The sequence below is a fragment of the Rhyacophila brunnea genome, unplaced genomic scaffold (genome assembly GCF_057557595.1).
Source record: "Rhyacophila brunnea isolate RB1 unplaced genomic scaffold, BYU_Rbru_1.0 scaffold_4, whole genome shotgun sequence".
Lineage (NCBI taxonomy): Eukaryota > Metazoa > Arthropoda > Insecta > Trichoptera > Rhyacophilidae > Rhyacophila > Rhyacophila brunnea.
In genome coordinates this window covers 26,804,301-26,831,822 of record NW_028233068.1, presented here as the reverse complement: position 1 = coordinate 26,831,822, position 27,522 = coordinate 26,804,301, and the positions used below count along the sequence as shown (strand labels likewise).

Sequence of the window (27,522 nt, the reverse complement as noted above, 5' to 3'; positions counted from 1 at the left end):
ATAAATTATACTAATGGTTTTATAAATGCGTCTAAAAATTAATAAATGTAAAAAATCTTAACACCACTACACAGTTATGTACCGAAATATGACTATATTCTAAAACATTAGAGCGAGAGGTTTAAAAGAATACTATTTTATGTAACAAAAATACTTTATGCAGTCATCAAATGTTTAAAATAACTATAAAGGATAATAAGGCTTTAAAATTATATAAATAGATTATCTACAACGTTTAAGGAGTGTCCAGGATCATGGTTTGAAAATACAATAAAAACTCAATTTTGACCTACGACGAGCACGTGGGCCGTTAAGTCACATCCAACCAAACATATTTATTTTGATACTAATTTACATATTCGACAAAGCACATTAAAAATAATTAAATACAATTATTATATGCAACACGCTTCCTTGCTTCAAAAACAAACCTGAAAAAAGTTATATTTTGAATCGCATGCTTGCTAGGTCGGTTGAAAGATGTCTAATCCTCTATCAGGTATAGGAATGAAAAAGCGATATGTTTACTGGAGCACATTGCTAAAAGTTGTGAATTTCAAACAAAAATCAAACTGGTTCTGCTTTGGTCAATAATTAATCATGATTATAATTATACATTGGTTCACACGTCTTACCAATGTATTATTACGATGGTAACAGATCTGTGATTGACAGAATAACTATTGCACATCCATGGTAATAAATGTAAAAAAAATATTCAGTTAACGTATTTGCAGAAAATAATATTAGAAACATAAATGAAATCTATTAAAATAATAATAAAAACTGAAAAATCAAAAGATACTTGGGGTTACCACTCTCTATAATGTCTAACATGTTTTTTGGTAAAAAAATATGATTTTAAATGCACTTTTAAACGTTGCGTGTGGAACATAATACATAATATGTAACATAGTAGAGCAAATAATATCAGAGGAACCGATAAGAGACAGCCAAAGAATGTTAATTATTGTATTAACCCAATCGCATTTAAACTTTAAAATTATTTGGTGAATGGAATATTTTTTTTGATCATGTCTGATCCCAAGACCATAGACCTCCATGGAATGGATGTTTGTAAAACCTCGTTAGTAAGAACAGTGATAATTCGAGATTCGCCGTAATTCGAAATTTTCCCGAAAAAAAAGTCCCTTGAACATTATTTTCATATAAAACCATACCTTTAATTCGAATTTCGTAATTCGAAATGATTTCAGAGTCCCTGGCATACAAAAATATTCAATATATCGTAATAAAGTACACTATTTCATGAAACAATCATTGAAAATTGTGACAGACTTTTCTTAAAAAATCAAAAATTCTTATTTTAAGAAGGTAATAAATATAATCCTGACATTTTATGACCTAATTCGGTAATCTATGATCGGAAACAAAATTAATGAAAATCAAATTTTTTTTTTTCAAAATTTTAATATTTTTCCCCCATACATTTCATAATTCGTAATTCGAATTTTTTTTGATGTTCGGTCCCATGGAATTCATATTAACGAGGTTTTACTGTATTAGGTCCATATTGTGACTCCAAACACACATTGAAAAACAATGTGTATTTGCCAGACCCAGATGTTTACTTTTAACATTGCCATACCACTAGACAGTAAATCCATGCGCGTGTAATTGGGGTATAATTTTGGTTTGATTTTTTGTCTTGATGCAATTGGGCTAATAATGTAAGTTATGACATATACCTATATAAATCCATTTCCCAGAATCATTCTTTGGTGCGGTAGAAGTTTATTTCACATTGAGGAAAAAATTTCTAGGTAATTTTTGATATACTAACCGCCATCGAACATTTGCTGTTGTGAGAACTCGCTCCATCCGTGCTCGTTCTGTGAGCGGAGTATCGCTGCATATTTACCGGGCTGTAAGTCCTGAAGAGCGTGCCTCACGGTATATATGTTGGCATTTGGCTCTTGGATGTTAGGCTTCACAACGATCCAGTCTTCTTCCTTCACCATTTGGTCGTGTTCCGGTTTAGTCTGAAAGTGATAGCGGTGGGTACCAATAATGTATTATATACACATTCCAGTGGATTAAGAAGATTTTAATAATTATACCTAAAATCTGTGGTCTTTGATCAGTTTATAAATTATTATTAATAGTTTATGGATTAGTGAATGTTTTTACGCATGGTATAGCAAAACTAATAATGCGTGATGAAAAACATATCACGAATTATGATATCTTTCCTAGGGACGGCAGGTTATATGAAAATATGGTGAAGCCGGCTAGTATGGCGAAAAAGTATGGTGGGGCGGGCTGGTAATCAATTTGTGGCAAAATTTGAACGTTAACATTATATTATATGGGTACGTTATAATGACCAAAGTAAATCCTGTGTGATGCCCTGAATTTTTTTTATCGCGTCGCTATTTTTCGTAAGTTATCGGCTATTGTTGGCTAGCTTCATTCAGCTGTATGAGTAAGCCGATTCCTTGCCCCTCTTTTAATTTAATACCTCTATGTATCTTTCGAACATCAACAGGAATTTCCGACGAGACACGCATGCTCAATAAAAGTCATATTACCGCACTGTGTACAATTTTTTCAGACAGCAGCCAGTAAAACTAAATTTTGGCATATGAATGACGAATCAGATTCGCTGACTCAATTATTTATAATAAGAAATAATAAGAAAACTCTAACAAAATAGTGCCCTTTGGTACTCGAGTCTAAAAAATATATGTAGACTTTAGAAGTATCATATCTGTCATTTCTAGTCGTCACACACTTACCTCGTCAACTTTGAAGTATTTGATTTCTACATCTTTGAGAGGCTGCACTGATGCTACGGACCACTGCAGAACAGGACTATTGTCTTTGGGGTCTTGGTTTCCGGCGATCCAAATGGCGCGGCCAGGCTGCTTTGAGAGGAGGACGTGACCGGAGTTCTCACCGAATTCATTATTGGCCTGCATCAAACATGATCATGTATTTTCTAATAATTGACGGCTGAAGACATAAAAGTGAAGCTGAAAAAAATGATTAATAGCACAAACATTCAAATTTGCTGCAAGGTTTTCCGCATTGTTGATTCATTTTTGGCAAACTTCAAAACTATTATCGTTCGCATCTGTGAAAAACTGCAAGCATTTCTACATAATTTTAGATTGTATTATAAAATGACTTTAATAATCAATTTTATTATCGATGCGATATATTGGTTGTTACATGGTCTCTTTAGAATGTATAGGACCAATATTTCCCCTCTAAGGAATCTTCTTCCTCTGAGGCAGATATTTCCTCAATTATTTCCTCATCATTCAAAATTTGAAATCCAGAATTGTTCGCATTGCAATTTAACGCAATTTGTACACGGTTTTTCATGTCTTGATGCTAATGCGTTGGGTGGTTTTTTCCAATTTAAACCTGCTTCATCAGCGTTATAGATAAACTCATCGTCGTATTCTTTTTTCTCCAAAAGCACTTTTAACGTGTCTAAGTGTTTGCTGAATGTGAAAGCTGAAAGCTTATTTCTGTGAATTTCCACATCTCTATTACAATGTCACCCTTTAAATTTTTGAGCCAACCCGAACTTGTTTTGTAGTTTGAGTTAAAAATTCTCACTATTTCACATAATAATGGACCATATTATATTGGCATCCAGATGATTGGTTTTGAATGAATCATTAAAAGACAAAGTGGATATATAGCGTCAGTACTTCAATGATCTCGGATTTAAAAAAAAAAAAATGAAGAAATTACACAGATTACGAATTATTGAATAATATCTGATGATGGCAGCTTAGAGCGGAAAGTCATAAAATGAAGAAGTCGAAAAGTTTATTTTGATGTGGTTCATTAACCGGTTAAGTGCCAAGAGCGTCTTTGGACGCCTTAATTACACCGATTCTTATGTTAATTACTATCAATTAACTAATTGCGGCATAGAAAGGATTAACAACACGTTTTCTTGTCAATGGCATATCGATAATATTCAAAATAAATATTTAAATTGTGAAAATAAACGTTTCAGAAAACTAACTTGTGTTTGATTTGAATAACCCGGATAATCGAGGTTCCACTGTATGACAGTTTTTGTTCAATATCAGAATTTAAAGATTCTTATCATGGATTTTTTTCGAGCGGGTTAGTAGTTAACTTAATATTGCTGATGTTTCTCAGTCACAACGAGGCTAATTTTCAGGTGTTTGAATTGAATCCTTGACAATGAACAAACATAATAATTGTAGATGGCCGGTACATCAATGTCTGTATACGACCAGTGTCATAGTAAAAATATTGTTAAATTAATATAAAATATCAGGGCACTTCGGATAAACGTATTTAGTATTTAATCCTTCCCTCGCGGACGGTACACCAGTTGTACACTAATTAATTGGCCATTCAATATAATTAGCATGTTATTTAAATGCGGTAATTAAATAGTAATTAAATGCTACGCGTCCAACAAGTTAAACGATAAATTATTAAATTCACATAAACTACATCTTTGTTAAGATATGTAGGTAGACCTATGTGTACTACCTATTTACTAGCAGAAATCTGCTTTGCCATTCACATGATATAAAAAAAATAATAGATTATTAAAATTTTATACAACTGGTTTGAATTATGTATGGTGTACCTATAAATCAACTTACCTTGCAATAGTATGTTCCAAAATCGGTAGCGGTAACTTTGATAATCCTAAGCTTGGAATGGTTGCCGTCATGACTGAGGGTGATCGGGTGATGTTTGGTATCCTTCATTTGCACGCCATTTTTTTCCCAATAAATGCTAGCCCTAAACAGAAAACGATTACGACAATATTACTTTCTTTGCCTGATAATACAATACAAAATATTATATCACTTACATATTAGATTTTTTTTACTACTCGTACATGATCAGTATGAATAAATATTCACAGTGGTATCGATTGTATAATGCGTGGAATGTTGTGCTGAGGAATGAACTGACAAATATTTGAATATTTGACAGTACAACAGACAATATGAGATCATAAACAATAGGGTAACAATAGTAAAATTTTCTCATTTCTTAGCCAGTTTTTCAACAATTTTCTACAATTAACTCATATATTTGACACTGCTAAAAATTAATAGATAAGAGAAAATGATGGATGGAAAAGCTAAAACAAAGTTTTGGACTTTGATTTTGGACAAATTAATTTTTAGACAAGTCTCTCAGTGGACTAATGATTTTTATATAGGTATGAGCGCAATATTTTTTTGTTTGATTTTTTCAGTCAGCTGATAGAGACGTTCCTACAGACTAAAATCGTACATTGCCCACCTTCAGTTTGGGCAAACCCGATATAAAATCTCATTGGCTGAAAAATCACTCCATACTAAACAGTCGATACATCATTGGCTGTATACCATTTAATACCAATAAGCCGATCAATGAATCACTCTGAAAAAAATGTGTATGCATCAAATCTGTGAATAGCTAAAGGCCTATCCTACATGGTAAAACAATGTCCCAATATTTCTAGCTACGCCGGTAGTAAACAGTCTGTAACAAGTCCTTTTACAGAGATAGATTTTTATATCTGACACATAGTGGAGTTGGAGAACAGAAATAAATCAATTAAATAATACTTCATGTCATTTTACATGCCAAAATGAAATGAAAGTATAAAAACGAATGATCATGGAATATTGATTGTATGAGGAGAGTTCCATAAGCACAGTGTAGGAGAAAATAGATTATGCCTGCACTGAGATATAATTAATTAGATGTTAAGACTATATTGTCATCACTATACCTTGGCTCGCTAAGTACAGAACATAACAGCATAGCTTCATATCCTTCTGCAGCGTTCACCACAGTTTCTTTGATGTGAACTTCGGGAGCATCTGTGATACAAAAAAAAATCGCATCATTAAATCTTAATTTACGATTATCAGGTAAAATATTTGAATCATTTGTTTTTCATAATAACTAACTTTGAAAAGATTTTGCCCAATCATAATTTAATAATAATATTAAATAGATATAATAAATTCAGATGGATAACAATATTGTTATAATATAAACAGGTTGTATAATATTATTGTCGTGATGATTATTACTGTGATGATATATTGTCTGAGATCAAAGATGTTGAATAAACTCCTTTTCTGCAATGTTAATCGCTTAAACAGGTTTTATAGTATGTTTTTTATTTATAAAATAGAAACACTTGCAGTTTTGGTATTTATTCAGAGTTTACAGAATAACAGAGAATACTTCAAACGGTACACGAAAACAGATGAACAAGATAAGATGACTCGCTCGACCAAATAACCAGATGAACTTGCCAAAGGATTAGTTCAGTTCAGGTAGGTATTACATTTGACAACTAGAAACCACACGTATCACTAGAAAATAATCTCGATAGTGTAAGGTGCTTATTTTCAAAATCGAGGACCTGTATGATCAAAAGAGTCAGAGCTAATCAGACTAAGCCGAATGGCTGTAAGACTGTGAGAGATAAAAATTACGGAGTTAACATAGAGTTAAATCCTAATCCGTCTACATAGCACTTGCGGCGTCCAGTCAATGGGCCGGGCCATCTATGAGTCTCTTTTTGAAGTCGCCGCTACAGTTTCAGTTTGTCGTAAGTGCGATTTATATATAAACAATGGGTAAGTTTATCACTCTTCAGAGTTTGTATGAAGATTGGTAAGCATGGGGTCTTTTTTTGCTTCACTTTCACATTTCAAAAACTGATTGAAAGTCACAAATTATGTTCAAAAAGAAACTTATGTTAAAATCAACAAACATGGACACACAAAACATTATTGAATTGTGGACTTATTAATTTTTGAAAACAGATGCCTCGTTTATTTAGGTCTGTTCAGTGTTGAAGCATCAGAGCCACAAAGCAGTATGTTTTTCAAAAAAAGGAAGATTCTGATAAAATAATTTTAATGGAAAGTAACTTACGGAGTACTTTGATATCAACTGCTCCGTGATCTTCACCAATCTCATTGGAAGCGAGGCACTGATACATTCCTGAGTCTTTGCGTGTTACACTTTCGAAGAAGATGCTTTGGTGGCCGTGTTGAGCATGTTCAATACGTGCACCCTGAAATCATCCAAAAAGTCAGATATCCAAGCGGTTATAGATAGGAGATTGACAAAAAGGGAGTTTGTATAAATTTGCAAATCTGTCAACAAGTTTACTATTTCTATCCAAAAAAATATAAAACGTAATTCACTTGTTTTTACTCTTACATGTCAGAAAGTATGAAAATATTAGTTTTAACAGTACATAAACTATCTGGTGAAGTGATGTACAGAGAGCTAAGCAAAGATTTGGGTTTATTCCACCTGCAGAAGGGGTTAGCAAAATGTTGTTTATAAAAACAATTGTTTTTTTAATAGGAGGTCCAATTAAAATTACTTTTTTTTTATTGTTCCAGTTGTAATACATTAAACATAATGTTTATTTTTTTGATATCTTTCATAAATAAAAATTGTCATCACAAATTTTTCTATTTAAGTATTACTGAATTTCTTCACCACTACAGGGGAGTCTTTTGAATAAAATTAATATACAAAATAAATAAACACAGGTAACAGTCGTTCTTTGTGACTCCGGCAAATTCGAATTCATTAGTATATTGCGATCGATTTTTGATAATATTTTTATCAAATCAAACACATATTTTTATAAAATATACTTACATAGAATTAGATATATATGTAAATATTTTCGAAAACTTAGAAGGCGTACTGGTTCATAAAATTTTCCATTTCGAGCGCTGCCCTGCACTTATTTTACCACGTACCAGGAATCATCTTAATATGTGGAACCATGCATATAATATGATCAGATTATTTGATAGTCTTTAACTTTTTATCGGTAATTTTTTACGGTTACCTGTAATAATAACGTTTGGCAAAACTCTTCGCATGGTTTTCAACATTTATGAGTACTGTAGTGAAACACAGGGTAAAACCGCACAACCAGATTGAGATGTTCCATAAACACATCATATGAGGGATGAATATGGATTGTTTATTGTTGCTATAAGTTTACAGCATTTTTTGAAACCTCTTACAACTGACTTATTTGGATTTTTATAAATGTAAAATAACCCCACCCCGACCATGACTACCTAGTAATATCAATTCACTGATATGTAAATTGTGGTATTTCCCATTTTGAATTACTGTTGTATATCAGTGACTTCATAACAATATAGAATTTTAGGTGTCTGCTGGATTGTTATTGTGAAATGAATTGTGTGAGTATTACTGTAACACATTTTTGATCACTTTTATTTATATTATGCTTGTTATCTCACCACAGAGGCTGTTGGGTTAATTACATTTTACAATAATTAATATACATTACTCCTTATTAGATAAGTTTAATAAAAATAAATATGCCAATAAATGCAATGTAATCATATTGACCCATTGTTTGGAATGACATTAATATTGTTTTTTTTTTATTGATAATTAATAATATTGCTTTGATATTAAAATGATGAAGTAATGGTGGTATTGACTCAAATATACCCACCTAAAAGGCATTCTAATTTTAAAACTTCGAATGAACATTTCTTTCTATACCAACTTACTATTTCCATAAACTTCCAGTGTATTGTTTATTATGCAAATTTGTGAAATGAATAATATTATAATTGTTTTATTATCCTCAAACCCATAACTACGAATCATTGGATAACTGCAATGGTTCGTATCATTACAGAATCGACCATAATAAAAATGATCTGGAATCGCTTTCAAACAGTGCAATGCAAAAAATGTGTATCATTCCCTCCCGTGTTTGGTTCTCACCATTTTGCTCCAAGTGATGGTTGGTGTCGGGTGTCCTGAGGTGTGGCACTGGATCTTAAGCTGGCTGCCTTCAGGGACGAGCCTCTTAGTGCCGTTAGGGCTAATTTTATAAATGTGCGGGGCCATGGCCAGGGTCACTTCGTGGGTGACGGTGGGCGGTGACGCCGATCCCAGCATGGAGCATGTGTACTGGCCGGCGTCCGATTTGCGGATGTCCGAGATTGACATTGTAAGATTTGTGTATCTGAAAAATGAATTAGATTGAATGAAACATGATTTATATTATAACAAACGTTTTTCAATGTAGGTATATACTTTTATAATATTGTCATACCTACCTATTGATATATTGATATATGAAAAGTATGGAATAAAGTCCAGCAACTTCACATAGAATATAGTAATACGATAAAAGAGTATTCTTGCAAACGTCGTCGTAGAAAATAAAGCCTTATTTGCTACCATAGCTACATAATATTATGGTGTAACAATGTGCATAATATCTTAAAGCTTATATGTAGTAAATTAAATTTGGTAAACTTTTCATTGACATTTTGTATTTCAATCGAAATTTTGAAGAAATTACAAAAAAAAATAATTGTGTTTTTTGAGTTCTAGGAAATCGTCATTTAAGGGGGATGACATCAAAAGTTGTGATTTCATAGAGCCATCTATTATCCGAATTATCTCCTCGCGTAATATTAGAATCGATTCTAATCATAATCCAATATAAATTACCTTAAAGCATCTAAACTAGATGTCACTGTAATTATAATAATTACATATTAATAATAAATATTTAAAAAACTAATATTATTACAATAATTATTTAAACAATAGTATATATATATTTTAAAACATATTGTAAATATTTTATTTCTTTATATTTTGGCATATTGGTGATGATATTGTTTACAGCGCTTACGTCCATGGTGATCAAGGATTTTTATAAGAAAGATGGGTACCTAATGCCATTTCTTGCCACTCGAGACGCCACCTCATTATTTAATAAAATATATTCGTTTAATATTAAAACGCAATTAAAATATTAAGAAAAATATGTGTACATTGTAAGAAAAATATTTTGAATAATCTCAAAATATCGACTGATGCAATTATTCACCCAGTGATCGAATAAAATGCATTTTTAATTTTCATAAAAAATATGTTTTTTAAATTGAAAAAAAATATTAAAACTATAATTAATTGACAAAACCGCACGCAAGTCCCAAGAAAACTTAATTAAATAATTAAATAATTTTTTATTAAAACATTAAATTGATAATTTTGTTTCAAAAAACTACTTGGAACAACACAAAATACGAACAGTCGAACCCATCTAGGCGTTTTTTTTCTAAATTGTTGCATTCTATTTGAAATAAAAAATATATTTTATTTTGCCCCATTATATTTATATAGGGATTGATCGATTATAATACGCATTTATTATTATATATATCGGACTTTCTTTATAATTTTATCTACCTACTATAAAAAATACCTACGTATTGTTCCAATTTCTCAATAGGTCCCGGGACTCGTGAATTTTGTCGACGTGATTTTGTTTCGCATTCACAAAACACAATAATAATATTATGTAGGCACCAGACAGCGGCGCAGGTATAATAATCCCAAATGTTATTTTGTCACTGTCGCTGGCATGGTCTAGCAGCGTTGCAAAGTTGCGGCCAGGTTGGATTTCTGACTAGATAGGTACTATATCTCGTCGAGATTACTTTCAATAGGTTTGGCAAGACTCCACCCGGTCTTAATCAGGCATATCAAGGGACCCTATATTTGATGTGAAGCACCAGTATTTTTTTTTAAACTGAGAATGTCTCAGGAGCAGTTACCGAAGACTGAGGTTGGCATGCACTCAAGTGTGCTTTAACTGAAATTGCATAACTAGACAAGAGTGCCCATGGGTGAGGAACACCTATAAGCAAAATAAAAATTGTAAGTGGTAGCTAACACTTACCTGCCAATTAATATAAGTAAAAATATCTTCACGTTGACAGTATGACGCCGTGAATTTTATAAATGCTACAAAATTGGCCTTTGTGGTGACCAAATCGGACGTTCCGATGGGCTCAGCTGGTTGAATTGAATTGAACAGCTCTTCTCTTCCTGTACACATTCTAGGACATTCCCGGTGGATGTGATTTGCATCTTGTATTTCTCCACTACGAGGACATGCTCAATGGCTAACAAGACCTATTCCATAGAGCCTGCCAGCGATTTCAATATGCCCAGTCAAGAATTGACTGGTGTAATGGTCCGGAGTCAGAGCGGTTATCTCCATTTACCATTTGAATGGGTATACAGAGAATAAACGACATACCCAGTGGCGCACTCAGGATTTAATATTGGGGGGGGCCCCAAGGAGAATATAAATTAGTCCCATAGGCTCTTTTTCCTTCATATAATTATATTTACATATTTTCACAATACAGGGCGGTATATTTTTACAGTTTCTCCTAATTTTTATTATATTGGAGGCATAGTGGCGGTAACCGTTGAGCATGTCATCAGCGACTGGCGGATTGGAAGTGACTAACAGCGACCATGCTGGACATGTGTGCCTAGTATGCTAAAACATTACTCAAATAATATCGGCTGTGCTACCCGCTTGGTCTAGAGAGCTACAATATGTATGCTGAATTCCACTGAAAAAAAATGTTCTTTTGATTTACACTACCACCGACTGCAGTGGGTGTAGTCGTTCTTTTCGCAGAACCCGACATTAGTGTTTCGAAATTTTTGTGTTGGAAATTAAAATCAAAGAAATTTTTCTAAAAAGGGTGCTGGAGAATAATTACAAATCATTTTTTGCCGTGTTTTAATTTGTCTAAGCCCAAGGTATAGTTTATTGCCTTTCAATTTCAATGTTTTAAATCATTCTGATAATTTTCATGTTTGGGGGGTGCCAGGGCCCTTCGGCCCCCAATTTGGTTAGGTTTAAAACAACATGTCTGACAAGTTTCATAGCTGTATGTTAAATACCTATTAACAGAGATATAAGGCATTTAAGGTTTGCAAGATGAGGGTTTTAGGAAAACGACATTTAATCAACCAGTATCCAATTTTTGCAATTTGTTATTTAGTTACGCGTTTTGGAATTCCGGTTTTCTAACTCAACGGTGTCGGAAAATAGCACTAAAGTAAAATTTCATTTTAACGGCTAATGCCCAATATACAACTTTTCAATTTTGACACCAAGTATAAAAAAAAATATTAATTATAGGTTCGTATTCGAAAAAGATTTTTAAATATATAGGTACGTTACTTGACAAATCTAGGATCTTTGACGATCTGTATGTTTCCTTGGAAGAACACCTGATCCTCCTTTCTCCAAACGGCGACGGCATTTTCTGAAAGAAAAAATAATATAGGTATCACATTTGAGAACTTCACAGTTGTTTGTTATTTTATTTATTAAGGAAACAAACAGTTACATATTGATTACAAAAATTTAAAATATAATAATGAAAATTTATTGCAACCAGCAAAGGTGTCAATGTTATCATAATAGATTTTTGCTATTTTTGGGCTATCACGGTGCGTTCTTTCTCCTTTTTCCTCGACTCGTTGCAGAGGCCATTCTAAAAACACGCTGAGAAAAGAAGGAGGCAGAACACGCGGTGACAACCCAAAATTCTATTATGACATAATAATATACATTATACAGGAACATTTTTCATATTGAAATTTACAAAATTATAAGTATTTTTATTCAACTTATTATTTTATAATTTTACAATTTTGTAATTGACTTTAATTAAAAAATAAACATTATTTGGTTTATCCGAAAATTTCAAAATATTGTTTTTATATAGAAAATGATCTTTAACATTATTATAATATTATTGCACATAATTTTAATATGTGCATGTAAGTGTGCATGTAAAGTCAATAATTTTAGTGTTTGAAGATGGCGCTGGTTTTTCATATTGTATTTTCATTAGTTAGGGCTGGAATAATAAACATAGATATGTAGGTTCTATGTTCTATATTGTATAGAAAATTCTTGTGTTTGCATTATTATTACGGGTTAAAGTAAACGTTAAAATAATCGCTTAAATCGACTCTGTACATACATACAAATTGAAAACTATTAATGCCCAGTCCGAGAACAGAGATCAGATGAGAAAAAAACACATTTGCGAATATCCACAAACCCATGACCGCCATGCCATTACCAGAGGCCAAAAGAGATAAATTCGAAAAAGACATTATGCATCCACCATTAAAGCGTTCGGTAGACAGTCGTATTTTAAAATACACAGATAAACATGCTAGTTTCATTTCATCATCGTTAATCTGAATGCCTGCCATTTAAAACAGTCTGCCAATAATAATAAATTATCAATTATATTTCCCACCATTTCCTCGCACTTTGCACACCACAATATCACACCAATAATTTTATATTTCGTATCTCTTTCGCCTATGTTACATACAAATTTTAAAGACAGTAGATGCGTACAGAGCGTTGGAGCGGAGCTCGGAGCAGTGGAGCAATAGGGTTTTACCCGGAGCAGGAGCGGAGCCAGAGCACCGAAAAATTGTAGTGATCCACTGCTCCGGACGCGCTATAAAATAAGCTTGTAGGAAACTTCATAAAGACTACAGATAATAGACCCATATTCAAGAATACTATGCACTAACAAGACGTAGAGTCTCAATTATTTTAAATGACAGCAAGGCCATCTATAGTCCGGCCGCGGTGCGAAATTGCGAGTGACAATTATTTTAGGGCTAGTTATTGGTAAATTATATTATTTCGAATGCAATAACTGTTCTGTAATTGAAAAATTTTGTTTGAATATTTAGTTCGCATCAATTAATGTGTTACATACGGTTTTTTTTCATTATGCAATACTAGTCATATACTGCAAAAGCCTAATTGCATTGCATTCTAAGTATAAGTACTAGCACTACGAATCTCGCGCGTCGGCGTGGACTGACTATAATAAGAAGCTTGAGCAGTGTACTGAGGACACTGCGCATGGAAATATCAATCAGAGTTTGATCCCTTCGATATGTGACTATCTCAAAATTGGTGTGGAAGACCTGGCAGCGACGGTGGGATGAATCAACCAAGGGCCGGCACACATATATGTTTTTTCCAAATATTAAATGGCGATTGGAGATAACCAAATATCTGACTCCTGACCATCACACCAGTCAATTTGTGACTGGACACGGTGGGTTCGCTGGCAAGCTCTTTGAGCTTGGACTTGTAAGCCGTCCGACATGTCCATGCGGAGGGGATATTCAGGATGCCAACCACATCCTCTGGGAAAGTCTTAGTTAGAATGTGCTTCGAACGGGAAGAGATGGCCAGGTCGGTCCAACCAGCTGTTGGGCCCATCGGGCCGTCGGACTGGGTTGCTACTAAGGCAAATTATCTTGCATTTAAAAAAATTGCGGCGTCTTACTGCGGGCGTGAAAATCTCTTCACATAATTTTTGCTGTCCATATAATTAACTTCAGTATTTTTGTTATATATACACTAGAATCATTTTTATTTTTATAATTTCCATGTGCTCTTCTCTCCCCGGCACTTTGCATTAGAAAGTAACTTTAAACTCAGTCAGAGCTCACTTTGAGCGTAGCAACCTTAGTCCTGGGTATCTTCTCCTAAGCCCTAGGGCATTCCCGGCCTAAAAGTGAACTAGATGCTTCACATCGCCAATGCAGGGCCACGTGATACGCTCGATTAAGACCGGGTGTGGTGCGTGGCGGGTTTTGGTTTGGAGGGATTAACTTCAATGTCTCAAAATTCATTGCACTGACAGGGTGAGTAATCGGGGTTTGAGAACCTCCGTGTTTGGTATGAGTGAAGGTCCACCGAACTGTTGCGGGTAGAAAACTGCAAAGTGATAGTGGATGGAACGTTGACACGTCAAGATAAAGATATAAATAATCAAATCACCATTGATATTTAACTTTGTCAAAAGACTTGTTAGACTCATTTAATTTAAAGATTATTTTTGATTTTTACAAAATTTCATATCATTGATTATCTAACCCACAATTATTACACCTTCGATTAAATTGAAAGAGTTGATAGAATAATATAGGTACTTACTAGTGTGTCGTATTAGTCAAACGTTAGCAGTTTAATCTTTGGTTCGTAATACTAAAGGGTTAACGCGGAATTTGTGTAACTTCTGGTCATAGTGATAAATAAAGAAAGACATAAATTCGTAGGATGCAGTCCAGAAATGTCTATGACAAGATAATAATTAAAACGGTCACTGAAAAATGGGCCAGCAGATGTACGAATCGGAAAATCTGTGTCAGTTTTAAATCGCAGTTACGGAATATCTAAAATGGATGATGACCATTCCCCCTCGGTCAGAAATTTGATCTAATTTTAATTAGAGACACGTCCGAAGACAAAAATACAACACGCTGATTTAAATATTACCGTGGAAATATTTACAAACGGAGAAGGGTAGGGGAAGTTAAAAAAGAATTCGAATCTTCAAAGATTTAATATATTCCCTATGGATTAAAATTATTACAGCGCTCGAAATGGAGAATTTTTGGAATCGGACCGAATTTGGGAACGTTCGACATTTTTCTGAAAATATTATCATGGTTTTTTTTTAATTTACCTACGTATCTTAGAGAGTGAAATGAAATAACAGTCATTCAACTTGTGGCATGAAATGTTGTCAGCACTGCCAGTGAAAAACGAGGTTTGTACATCATAAATAGATACATAATATTTTTTACGAGTTCGACAGATTTGGTATTAAATTTTAAAACAAATGATGTAAGTTTTTTTAAAATACTTTTTAATAATTTATAAGCACGATCGCAATTAGAGTTGGGTATTTCCCGAGAAAATCTCAATCTCGAGATACGATATTTCCCGAAATGATAAAATTTTGAATTCTCCAGATTCGGGATTTTCAGAAAAGAATTCTCGAGATACCGGGAAATTTAAAGAAACCTGTAAAAATCCTAAAATCAGTGTAAAAACAGACAAATTCAAAAAAATATGTTAGAAGTAGGAAAACAAACATATTTTAAAACATTATTTATTAAAATGGGATTTCAAAAAACACAGACTGTCAATCGCTGCGTCTGACAATCGCGTACACTTTTGATACACAAAATTCCCTGATGTTGCAAAAATTGCGCACATTTTGAGTCGACGCTGGCTTATTTGTGTTAAATGCCCCGATCAGTCGTCTTTGAACGTTTTGTGTTTTCTGTCCACTGTTTTCATATAGAAAATCGTTTTTTCGATTAATACTTGATAATAAAGAAATCCCGAATCCCGAGAAAAGATTCTCGAGATCCGGGATATCCCGAAATGTTAAAAATTTCAATTCTCGAGATTCGGGATGGAAAATCTCGAAAATTTCTCGAAAATGACCGTCGGGAAATTCCAGAAACCCATCTCAATCGCAATATTTAATTTTTCCAGGATACGAAGTGATAATTTCGGACGTCATGAACCGGAGCTGGGCTCCGGTACGCTCCGGTCATTTCGAGTAAATAACTGAAATTACTCGTATAATAATCTATCATGCTACTACGTACCTACTGGATGGTAGGTGCGTATTTATTAAAAAAACAATAATATTATTATGTAGTACATTAAAGCTCGGTTTCTGAATTTCACTATCTTGTAAAGAACAAATAAGATGTAGACCCTTTTAAGTGGACAGCATGTTTTCATCGTAATAAATCCATGTTATATAATCGAGAGCCTTTTTGCCGATTTTATTTCTGAATGAACAATGTTTTTATGCCTAAAACTATATTTTAGCTCTAAAAAGTGAGAAATTACTTGTAAATACATAACTTATTATTGACAGGGCTCGAAAATGCTCCCACTATGCACGCAGATTTTGAGCCTCAACTGTCAGTTGGAAAAAACCTTTTGTACCTATATGAAAATTTGTTAAGACTGGCATTTGCGTAATATGACGTGTTAATAGTTTAAGCGTAAAATGATATCAACCAGATACTGATAGTCCTTACGTACATTTTGAGCCCAAACTTATACCAATATTGTCAGTTAGAAAAATCTGTTGAAGTGCGCTTAAGGCTATACCTCAGCTGGGACACGGTCTAAAAAGATCGTGATTAGGCGATGCGCGAATTGTGTAAATGACGCGTAAAAAACATGCGTCCATTTAATGTTCTATTAGTAACAATAATAATATATTCATTGACATGTTTTCTTTTTCAAGTAAATGGGTAACGTTTTTTAGTCATCAGAAACAAATTGACGTGTTCACGACTTTCGCTCTCCGATTGCCAGCGAATCCAAAATTTCGTCGCACCTATAGTTGAAAATTAATTGCCGTTTCACATAAGTATGCTCTTAAGAAAACTTGTATGAACAATTTTTTGGGCTGGCATTTACGTTATGTTAATATAGGTAGGTATTTTTCATCGACGTACACTATTATCAGACATAATATGATCACATTCCGTAAGCACAATTTGAGCCTAAACTTGATAGTGACTAATTATTGGGCTATTCTCATTATTCCTGGATTATGAAATAGTAATCTTGTAAACGTCTCGGTGATGAAGAAAATTTACGAGGAATAATGTTATTATTACCTGAATTAAGGGCGTTGCACGGGAGCCATACAGATTTACCGACGCGAACGGTAAAGTTCTGCGGCTTCGACGTGATGATGGGGGGCAGCATCTTGTCATTCTCCGAAGAGTCTCCGTCATCATCTCCTCCGTCCTCGTCATCGCCATCATCATCTCCATCTGCAAAGCAAACACTTAATTAGAAACGAAATCTCATTGTGCTTTCACTTCACAATCCTGTCAAGGTTTCCTCGACTCGCTTCCGATAAAAAATAATAGCTAGGTTGTACATAAGTCATAGACAGAGCTCGAAATGGAAAATTTTACGAACCGGAGCGCACGACAATTTTACGAAAATTTCAACTATATTATACTATAACTACATTAATTATCATAAATCTGATTTATAAAAATAAGTGTTATTTTTTTATTATATGAAATATCTAGCTCAGACGGTCAAATTAATATTTCCACGAGAGGGAGCGGTAATTTTGTGGATTTTATGAACCGGAACGGCGCTCCGGTCCATTTCGAGCCCTGGTCATAGATGCGTACTCATTGACTATCTATCTATGCTAATTGTATTATTTATTTTGCTATAAGCCATTTAAAAGCAACAGAGCGCCACTTTATTATTGTCGAAAAAGAAAAAAATTCTCGTACCCATCTATATAAGAATGTCTACGGACGGAGATAGCATAATTTTTGTAGAGTTTAATCAATACAGTAGTTATAAAAAAAAACAGATTTGCCGATCATTGTCATTTTGGACTAAAATGTAGGTTTGTGACAAATAAAATTTAACATACGTAATTTGAAAACACTTCTGAGAAATATATAACTAATAGGAAAAAATACGACACCCACCCAGCAGGATTCGAACCTGCGTCTCTCGGGAATCGCGCCCATGTGCACTGACCACTATGCTATAGGTATTATAATATCTAATTGCGACGAATTATAACTAATGGTTCTTACAATAAGTACCTACTCTCTGAAGCGCTTTCTAAATTGCGTTATTAAGGTGATGTCTCTAGGTAAAGTTGTTATCGAAAAATAGCTAGAAAAGTTTATTAATCGGTAAATATATATTCAAAAGTAATGAGAAAAATAAAATAAAAAATTAAGAAGTATCATGGAGTTCTATATATCAAAAATACGTGTCAAATTCGGTACATTTCTATCGGGTGGTAAGAATGAATGACATAAGATTTATTATCAAAATTACGATAAAAATGTACGTAAATCTATTACCCAGGGAAACGCTAAACGAAAATTGGAATTTATTATATCCTTATATCTTGTTTTTCAAATTTAAAAAACATCGATTTAGAGGTTAGAAAGCACGCAATTAAAATCGAAAAACCTCGGCTTAGACGCAATTTATCGCGAAAAACGTTTAGCGTTTCTATTAAAAATATTATTTATTAATTTTTACGGCAGTAATTTGAATTTAATCTTGTATTTTTGTATATTAACGAATCGATAGAAATCGAAACCATAATAATTGCCCAAATTCAACCGATGTTTAGCTGTCCGGTGCTGCCACCGTGGAACTATTTCGAAACAATACACATATACAAAATACACACACATGCAACAACATGACATTGAAAATGAAACTCACACATAGACAAGACAAAATAACATTTTTCTGCTTCATTTTGGCTAGGATCAGTTTGTGGTAAAACTTCGACGCGAAATTGCCATATGAATAAAAATAACTTTATAATTAAAATTACAATATTTACTTAATATACGTAGGAACCTGCCTATATTCAAAATTTGAAACTGCGAATTATTTGCAATTAGTATTTGCTTAAATTACAACTGTTTTTTATCATTATTTATGATAAAAATAATCAACAAAATAAACAAATCTCGCATTTTAACATATGGTAGCATTCGTGCTCTCGATCGAATACATAGATAACAGACATCGAATATCGGGTTTATAACAATTCTTCTTTATTTTTTTGCCATTATTATATTGTTTGAAAACAGGAAGGAATCGACTCATCAGCATAGATAAGATACTTCTCATCAGTAACATTTTTGTCAAGTAAGTAAACTTTTCAGTGTATAATAAATAATATTATTATCGTACATCAAAATGACAAACTATGTCATGCAGTTTTGATTGTCAAACAAACATTCAAAAATTATTTAAAAGAGTTACATATACTGTATTTTCAATCACCATCATGCATTTATCATCAATATATATTATTTTAGGCGTATACTCATCGTTTTCGTAAAATTATAAATACTTTACGTCAGTTTGAGGTTATGTTTATGACAAATGTCATCGAGCCTATCTTGTACGTTTTGTAAATTATCTAATAGATAGTGAATTTCTTTCATTCGCATAATATGATTGTAGAACCGAATTTAATAAAATTAAATTTTAATTTCATTCAAAATTACTGAAACTTGTCTCGAAAATGTATCTCATAATCATCATTATAATTATTCACAATGCTGTACAATGTAACCATATTGATTATAATCAAATATTTTATGTGCTTTCAAACACGTGTCCGTGTTTTTAATACAACATAATCGTAAATTGAAAACGTTATCTACAGTGATAAGTTTAACACGAGTATATGAATATAATGAGGTTATGTTTTTTTGTTTACATATAGATAAATCTTTTAATACTGATGAACTCGACGAAATATTGGACGACAGTGACTGCGAAGTCGGCGACGGTTACGAGTCCGACAACAGCGACGACATTTACATTCGACATTTACAACCTTCGACATCACAATCCAGGGTTCTTCCCTGGCTCACAAAATGGTAGGTTTACAATTTTCTTAATAATATATTTATTGGTTTTATATACCATCCAGTCATACATTAGATTCATTTTCATTACATGCTTTGGCATAAAAACAAGAATTCATTACATCTTGTACACATGATGTAGCGATTGTCTCGAATGAGGAGTTGATGGTTTGAATAGTAAACTTCAATCAAAACATATTATTGCCCATCATTATTTGTATTTTTACTGCTAAATACTTGAATTAATGAGGAAATATGGATTATGTAATAATATTTTTTTCCTATTGTTTCAGTATGCCGAATGCTGGTCCGGAATTGGAGGAAGATTTGTTGGCGAGAGGGCATGTTGCTGACAATGTACTCAGCTCCTTTTTCGAATACTTCAACCTCGCTCTCTTCGAAAAAATAGCTGAGCAGACAAATTTATATTCAGCACAAAAAAGGGACTTGTGGTCGGTGAATACGAATTCGAAATTCGTATTCACCGTCATCCAAATTATGATGGGTACATTAAGGTTTCCGCAGACTCGAATGTACTGGTGTTTATGATCTAAGCATTCCAATCATTAATCAAGCAATGCCCAGAGACGGGTACTTCGAACTGCGGAATCACTTTCATTTTGCAGATAACACTGATAAACTTTGGAAGATTAGTCCCTTTTTAAGTGAGGTTCTAAAAAAATGCCATACTTTGCCCAGACCTGCTCATAACTCCATCGACGAGCAAATGATGCCGTTCACTGGCCGCTGTAGACACAGGCAATTTGTGCTTAACAAGCCAAATCCTGTAGGCCTTAAAAATTTTGTTCTCGCGGCCAGAGATGGATTAGTGATAGATTTTCACATATATGTAGGGAAGGGAACGGTATCAGATGGAGATATGAAGCAGTTCGGTCTGGGCGCAAGTGTGGTCAAGTTACTCTGCCGGACTCTCCCCAATCCTCCTGCATTGTCTATACTGATCGTTTTTCACTAGTTTGAAGCTCGCCGATTCGTTACTTCAAGACAAAATATTCTTAACTGGAACTGTCAGAAGTAATAGAATCGGCGATGTGATTAAGAAATTAAAAAAACGATAAGGCCTGTGAGGGTTTTTAACCACTTTGTGGACTTGGCGGTAGTAAACTGTTGGCTAATGTATATGCGGAATTGTAAACTAGAAAATGTACCCCGAAAGGATATTATGGGACTGTTGTCGTACTGAATCAGATTAGCGAAAGCTATGATTCGGTATGAAGATCGGGTAGCCAACATTTTAACACTGCCAGCACGAGGTCGGCCAAGAAACATGTCGACATCGCAGGTAGACACAGAGCCACCAGCTCGCAGGAGAACGGTTTTCCCCCAACCGATCGCTGAGGTACGTTTGGACAGCGTTGGCCACCATTCAGCATCCGTGTGCAGATACCCTGGATGCAAGTCCCGCACCAGTTATATTTGCATAAAATGCAATATATACGTGTGCACAAAATTTTGCTTTGAGCTGTATCACACAGTATAGGATGCAGCTCAAAGCAATTTTAAAGTAGATATTTAGGGTTTTATTTCATAATTTTAACTAATTTTAAGTGTAAATATATTTAATTATCCTATTTATAATGTTTTTGTATTGTTTTTATTGTGTAATGTTCTATTAAAATTGACCATTCCTATGACAAGTTGTTTTCTTTACCTTCCCTAAGTTTATAGAGTAGGTAATATTCATCTGCAGTGTGACCTGGTAGCATATATAGTACATTAGGATCGGACATGGTTGAAACGAAATGAATTGGGATGTCTATATAATATCGACATTGTCATAATTATAACTACAGTCGAACTCGGTTATTACAATCTCGGACATAGCGAGATCTCGGATGTAATGAGGAAACAGTCGTTGATATTTGGTATATGATTTTCTCCGTACATTTTTATTCACTGTTATAACGAGATACTTATCGGATATACCGAGCTAAAATACTGGTAATGTGTTGATCGTTTAAAGACATTTCGACCCTAAGCAATAAAATCCGATCGGACAGGATGCCGCCGGGGACAGATTACGTTTATGACACTAGTTAAGTGTCTAATTGTTGTTTTCGCCGACAATAAAAATACCTATTCTCTGATATAACGAGCACATTCAGCCGGTCCAACCTTCCTAGTAATAACCAAGTACAACTGTATATTCCTTATTTTGTTTAATAATAATTCGAATGGCATTTGTTTTGCTATTCATTTCATATCATTCTTTTATTCCACCTCTAGTAGAAATTCGATGTAATTGTCAATTGTACAAGATTAAACTCAATCTTATAAACATTTGTACTTAAATGTTCATTTACTACTATAAATGAATTTTACTGTAGAAAAATATTTATATTAATTCGTATTGACAACGTAAAAAAATCTGGTTCATTGACTGGACAGGATACCCTTGTATTGCCACTGTAAAAAAAACTACGGTAAACAAAATGTAAAAATCATAAACACTTTAAATCAAATCAAATAGATATGTTAGAATTGTAAATATTTTATGGGGAAAATATTAATTGTAAATATTTTTACATAGGTAAGTAAATATATAATAAATTTAAATGCATTTTTATCAAGCTTATGATTTTTAATATATGGCGACACACAATATTTAATTTTATATTTTATTGCCATCTGGTGGCGATCGACGAAAGTTTTTAGTAACACATTTTTAGAAATTCATGGTAGATGCCTGTAGATGCCTTTAGATGGCGTTGAAGTCACATTTGATCGTAAATTGAGGCAAAGAATTCGCCTTAATTGGCAATCGGTTTTTGTATTTTAGATCAAAGTATAAATTATCTTAATTACTACTTAACCGATGTCGGGATTGCTCCAAGATTTTTATTATAACGTACTTAAACTTGCTAATGATTTAATTATAATATAATATATAGAATATATATAAACAATATAAGTTACATAAGCTACGGTATGTAACTATTATTTTAAACAATTCCCATATGGAATTATAAAATATTTCGACAGACTGATTTTATCTTTTTATGAATGTAAAACTATAATAACATTATAAATGAATATTTCAAGTGCTGGTATTGTGTCCAATTTGAGGAAAGCAAAACAACTAAAAACTAAAGATTTTGGATAAATTATTTATATCTTCATAATAATACTATGGTTATTATGGATGTTTAAAAAAAATGTAATGTACCTACAGTGGAACCCCGATTTTACGTGCCCGTAATTCACGATCTTTTACGCTATTTGCGTGTAGTTTTTGCAGTCCCGTTTCATTTGGGTGAAAATGGGTATGGGTAAAAAATCGATTAATATTACGTATTCAAATTAAAATGAAAAATTCAATTTATTTTAACACAATTATTGCATTCAATCCAAGTCGGTCATCGAAAGACAGTAAATTTAAATATACAAACATATTTTTTGTTGTACCCAAGACCAAAGTTACATAATACGACTATAATATAATATAGAAGTGTTTTTAGTTGTTTTAATTTTTTTTTATTTACACGTGCTAGGTCTCAGTAAAGAAAGTAAAGGTGAAATGACACGTTGACTAGATACACTATTATGCTGCAAAGCAATTTGTAGGATTTTTTTTTTAAATAAATTATTTCTTTATAAATTAATTAATATTAGTTTTCTCTTTATTTATGTTTTATTTATCAGTTCCTTCAAAAGTGTAATATCGGGATTTAAGATGAAGTCTCCAGAGTCTAGAGCACTTTAGGTAAATCTGTTATCGAAAAATAGCTAGAAAAGTTTATTAATCGATATATTATATTCAAAGGTAATGAGAAAATAATTACAAGATAAAACTAACTTTTTATATACGACGTTTTTAAATTTTCTGTTGAATCATATAAACTTGACTTGACTAGCTTAAGCGATCAAAAAAAAATTGTACTTGATAGAAATAATACTGAAATGTAATTTTGACATGTCATATTAATGTCCATAGTAACGCACGTATATGTTAATAATTTAGTTGCTAGGACCCCAGACCAGCAACCAATAATGGTGTCGAAATAACTTTTCATACAAAACAGAATTAACTGAAAATGAATTCAATTCTACTTAAAGATGGGTAAAAGTATTTAAAAAATGCATTGGCATCGTGTTCTGATATATTCTGAAAGTTTCCGAACAAATAAGAATACGAGCTAAGAAAAACGTTGTAATAAAAAAAGAATATAAGTTATAATGGAATTCAGCATTCCGAAAATACATGTAAAATTCGGTATATTTAGATAGGTTTCGAATAATGAATGACGCAAGTTTTATAATCAAAATTACGATAAAAAGTTACGTAAATCTGTTTACTACATCACCATTACGCCGAAATTAGAATTAGTAGGTAACCAAAACTAATCTTACAGGCGTAAAAAATAGTCAGCCACTTGGGAATCCAATCCCGGGATCCCGAATCCCGGGATCCCGAGCTATTTTCGATACATATGAATCCCGGGATTGATGAACATAATCCCGGGATTTCGGGATTGATTTTTTTTAATCAATTTTTATGGAAAATATAACAGAAAAAATACTTTTAATACAAAATAACTACATTAGAAATAAACTGAGTTTGAATGAAGTTTGATGTGTAGGTTGCCGATTCACATAGATTATTAAAAATGAGAAAGATTGGTAAAAAAACAATGCTTCCCACTTTTAACAAAGTAATTCCACCATGATATCATACGTTTTACGGCAGTTTCATATTTGGCTGACTAATTTATGAAGCGGAAAGGCCATAAGTACGCCATGATTATTTGCTTTACTATTTTAAATCTCGCTGATCTATTCATTATGTCTTTACTATCAGAAATAGCAATCTCATATTAAATTCACATTATTATTTATATTACAATATTATTTACTCCATTAAACTTGTGTATTTCCAAGATTTAACGTATACAATATTAACAATAAATGTCTTAAATAGTATAAATTATACTAGATTTATTTTTGACCGATTTTATCAATGTTATTTGTAAATATAAAAATTTTATATTAACAATGGAAAAAAATCCCAATCCCGGGATCCCGGGATTGTCAAATTGTAATCCCAAAATCCCGGGATCAGAATTTTGGCTCGGGATTGGATTCCCTATCAGCCACTTAAGCGCGAACCAAATTGAGGTGCATGTCGCGGACTATCACGTGACGTCACAGTACGCTACAGAAAAAAGTGTGTAATGTCGTTGTTCTTGATGTTTAAAATGTTATCAGACTGATGCTCCAATCCTGTAGCACATTTTGAGCCTTTAAATTAAACGAACATTATCAGTCGGCAAAATCTGCCGAAATCACTAAAACAACGATATGTTAATCGTTAACTCATGTTAAACTGCACTGCACGACGTTTTTATTATATTCCACATGCCTACACTTTTCAAATGTCATGTCAAAATGACTTTTTTTGTTTTTAGCGGTCGGCACTATGTATTTTCGATAAGAATGTTGTCTTCAAGTTGGGTTCTTTTCAAAATATTATCTATGGATGTCATGCCGCAAGTATTTTAACGTATGCACACGTAGAAACTGTTAAAATTAATTGAAATTAAGATGAATAATTAACAATAATTCAAATTACTAATACATTATAGTAGGCACTCTTCATCAGTGTCATTCTTCAGTCAATTTACAGAGATGGTGATGGTTCAAAATATTCTATAAAATGAAGAAACCATAGACTAAATTTGGACAGCGTGACAGGAGGCGACATGCACCATGAAATGCACCTTAATTTGGTTCGTCCTTGACATATTAATATGTGTGAGGTCGGTGACGGCTTATAAGAATTACTTACCATCAGCATCATTCAGGATTTCGTCATCATATCTTTCATCATTCTGGAGATAGTCGTCATCATTTTCTTGGTTATCTGACGTAGCTTCCCTTCGCTGGACTCTGTGGCGGGGTTTATGTGAGCGGGCTTCAACTGCAAAAAGAAGAGAAGAATAATATTAGTCCTCACGTACACACTATGCATTGTGCCATTCTGCTAAATATACCTCCAGAGAGTGTAGTCCTTTACTAACATTTCCACTTTTGAGGGGTTCATCGTTTGCGGAAACATTGATGAGTGACGCGGAAGTAGTAGGTAATCTACTGGGAAGGACGCTTCAGATTGACATAACGAATATGGACGTAGTCGAGGGTCGTTCATAAAATAAATGATGTCACACGATTTTAGTATTGTTGACCCTCCTGCCTCCACTGTGAAATGTCTGGGACTCACGATTGTACTCGGTCAAAACCAAATGCCGCCTATTCGACGCGTGCATTCTGACGGTGCTGCTTTACGGTAGCGAATCATGGCACCTTACGAAGGCTCAGAGGAACCGTACACTGAGTTTCGAAAACAGATGTTTGCGACGAATACTGGGTGTGCGGTGGGTATGCCTTTAGGAGCAACGAGGAGTTAAGAGAACGCACCAAGCAGCCTCTCATAACGCTGAAAGAGAAGAGGCGACGTTGGACCTGGCTCGGCCACGAGCTGCGGATGCCAGAAGAGAACTTAAACCAGGCTTGCCTGTTCTTCAAGCCGACCGGATTCCGGCGACCTGGAAGGCCGCTAAATACAATCTACCGAGTGTATACAGCGGAGCTACGGGAAGCTGGTTTGACCTGGAACGAAGCAAGAAGAAGACTGACGAGCGACAGGGATTCTTGGAGGCGCCGCGTGGTGTCCATATGCTCCAGTTAAGGGGCGGATATGGCCAAAGAAGAAGAAGCCTCCACTGTGATACAAATTTTACCTATATGACGTATCACATTTTTGAACTCCACCCCCATTTGTTAAAATAATTTAAATTAAAATAATTACAAGATAAAAATAACTTTTTATATACTTACCACGTTTTTAAATTGTCTGTTGAATCATATAAACTTGACAATTCTATGTATTAATAGAAATACTGAATAAATATAGAATACTTACTGAAATGTCATTTTGACATTTCATATTGATTTCCATAGTAACGCACGTATATATTAATAATTTAGTTGCTAGGACCCCCTTAGAAACCAATAATAGTGATTTACTTTTTACGAATTTTTTTCCGAAATAATTTTCCATACAAAACATAATCAACTGAAAATGATTTCAATTCTGCTTAAAGATGGCTGAAAGTATTAAAAGAATGCATTGTCATCGTGTTCTGGTATATTCTAAAAGTTTCAAATGTCTAGCTAGTCGGGAAGTTAGTTAAACAAGATTTGTATTGGACAAACAAGAAAAAAAATGTACTAGACAAACAATAATACGAGCTAATAAAAACGTGGTAAAATATCGCTTTAGCTTCGGTAAGTTCCTGGTTTCCACGACGTTGGGCCACCAATTGAAGTGCAAACCTGACAGTGCAG

The 27,522-nt window shown here is 33.5% G+C and overlaps 1 protein-coding gene and 1 long non-coding RNA gene across 2 annotated transcripts in view; one reads left to right on the top strand and one right to left on the bottom strand.

Annotated features, from left to right (window-relative positions):
- Positions 1-27,522, bottom strand: part of LOC147067170 (protein amalgam-like) — a 281,872-nt gene that overhangs the window by 4,787 nt on the left and 249,563 nt on the right. The window contains exons 3-11 of the mRNA XM_085954904.1: positions 25,964-26,095; positions 17,386-17,544; positions 12,074-12,158; positions 8,788-9,031; positions 6,922-7,063; positions 5,759-5,849; positions 4,629-4,770; positions 2,760-2,936; positions 1,805-2,003 (exon numbers count right to left, since the gene is read on the bottom strand). Of these exons, the coding sequence (XP_085811030.1) occupies positions 1,805-2,003; positions 2,760-2,936; positions 4,629-4,770; positions 5,759-5,849; positions 6,922-7,063; positions 8,788-9,031; positions 12,074-12,158; positions 17,386-17,544; positions 25,964-26,095 (1,371 nt within the window). The remainder of the gene's footprint in view (positions 1-1,804; positions 2,004-2,759; positions 2,937-4,628; positions 4,771-5,758; positions 5,850-6,921; positions 7,064-8,787; positions 9,032-12,073; positions 12,159-17,385; positions 17,545-25,963; positions 26,096-27,522) is intronic.
- On the top strand, positions 19,285-21,811 carry LOC147067171 (uncharacterized). The gene is made up of 3 exons (XR_015071475.1): positions 19,285-19,426; positions 20,013-20,169; positions 20,451-21,811. It is a non-coding gene; the product is annotated as an uncharacterized LOC147067171 (long non-coding RNA).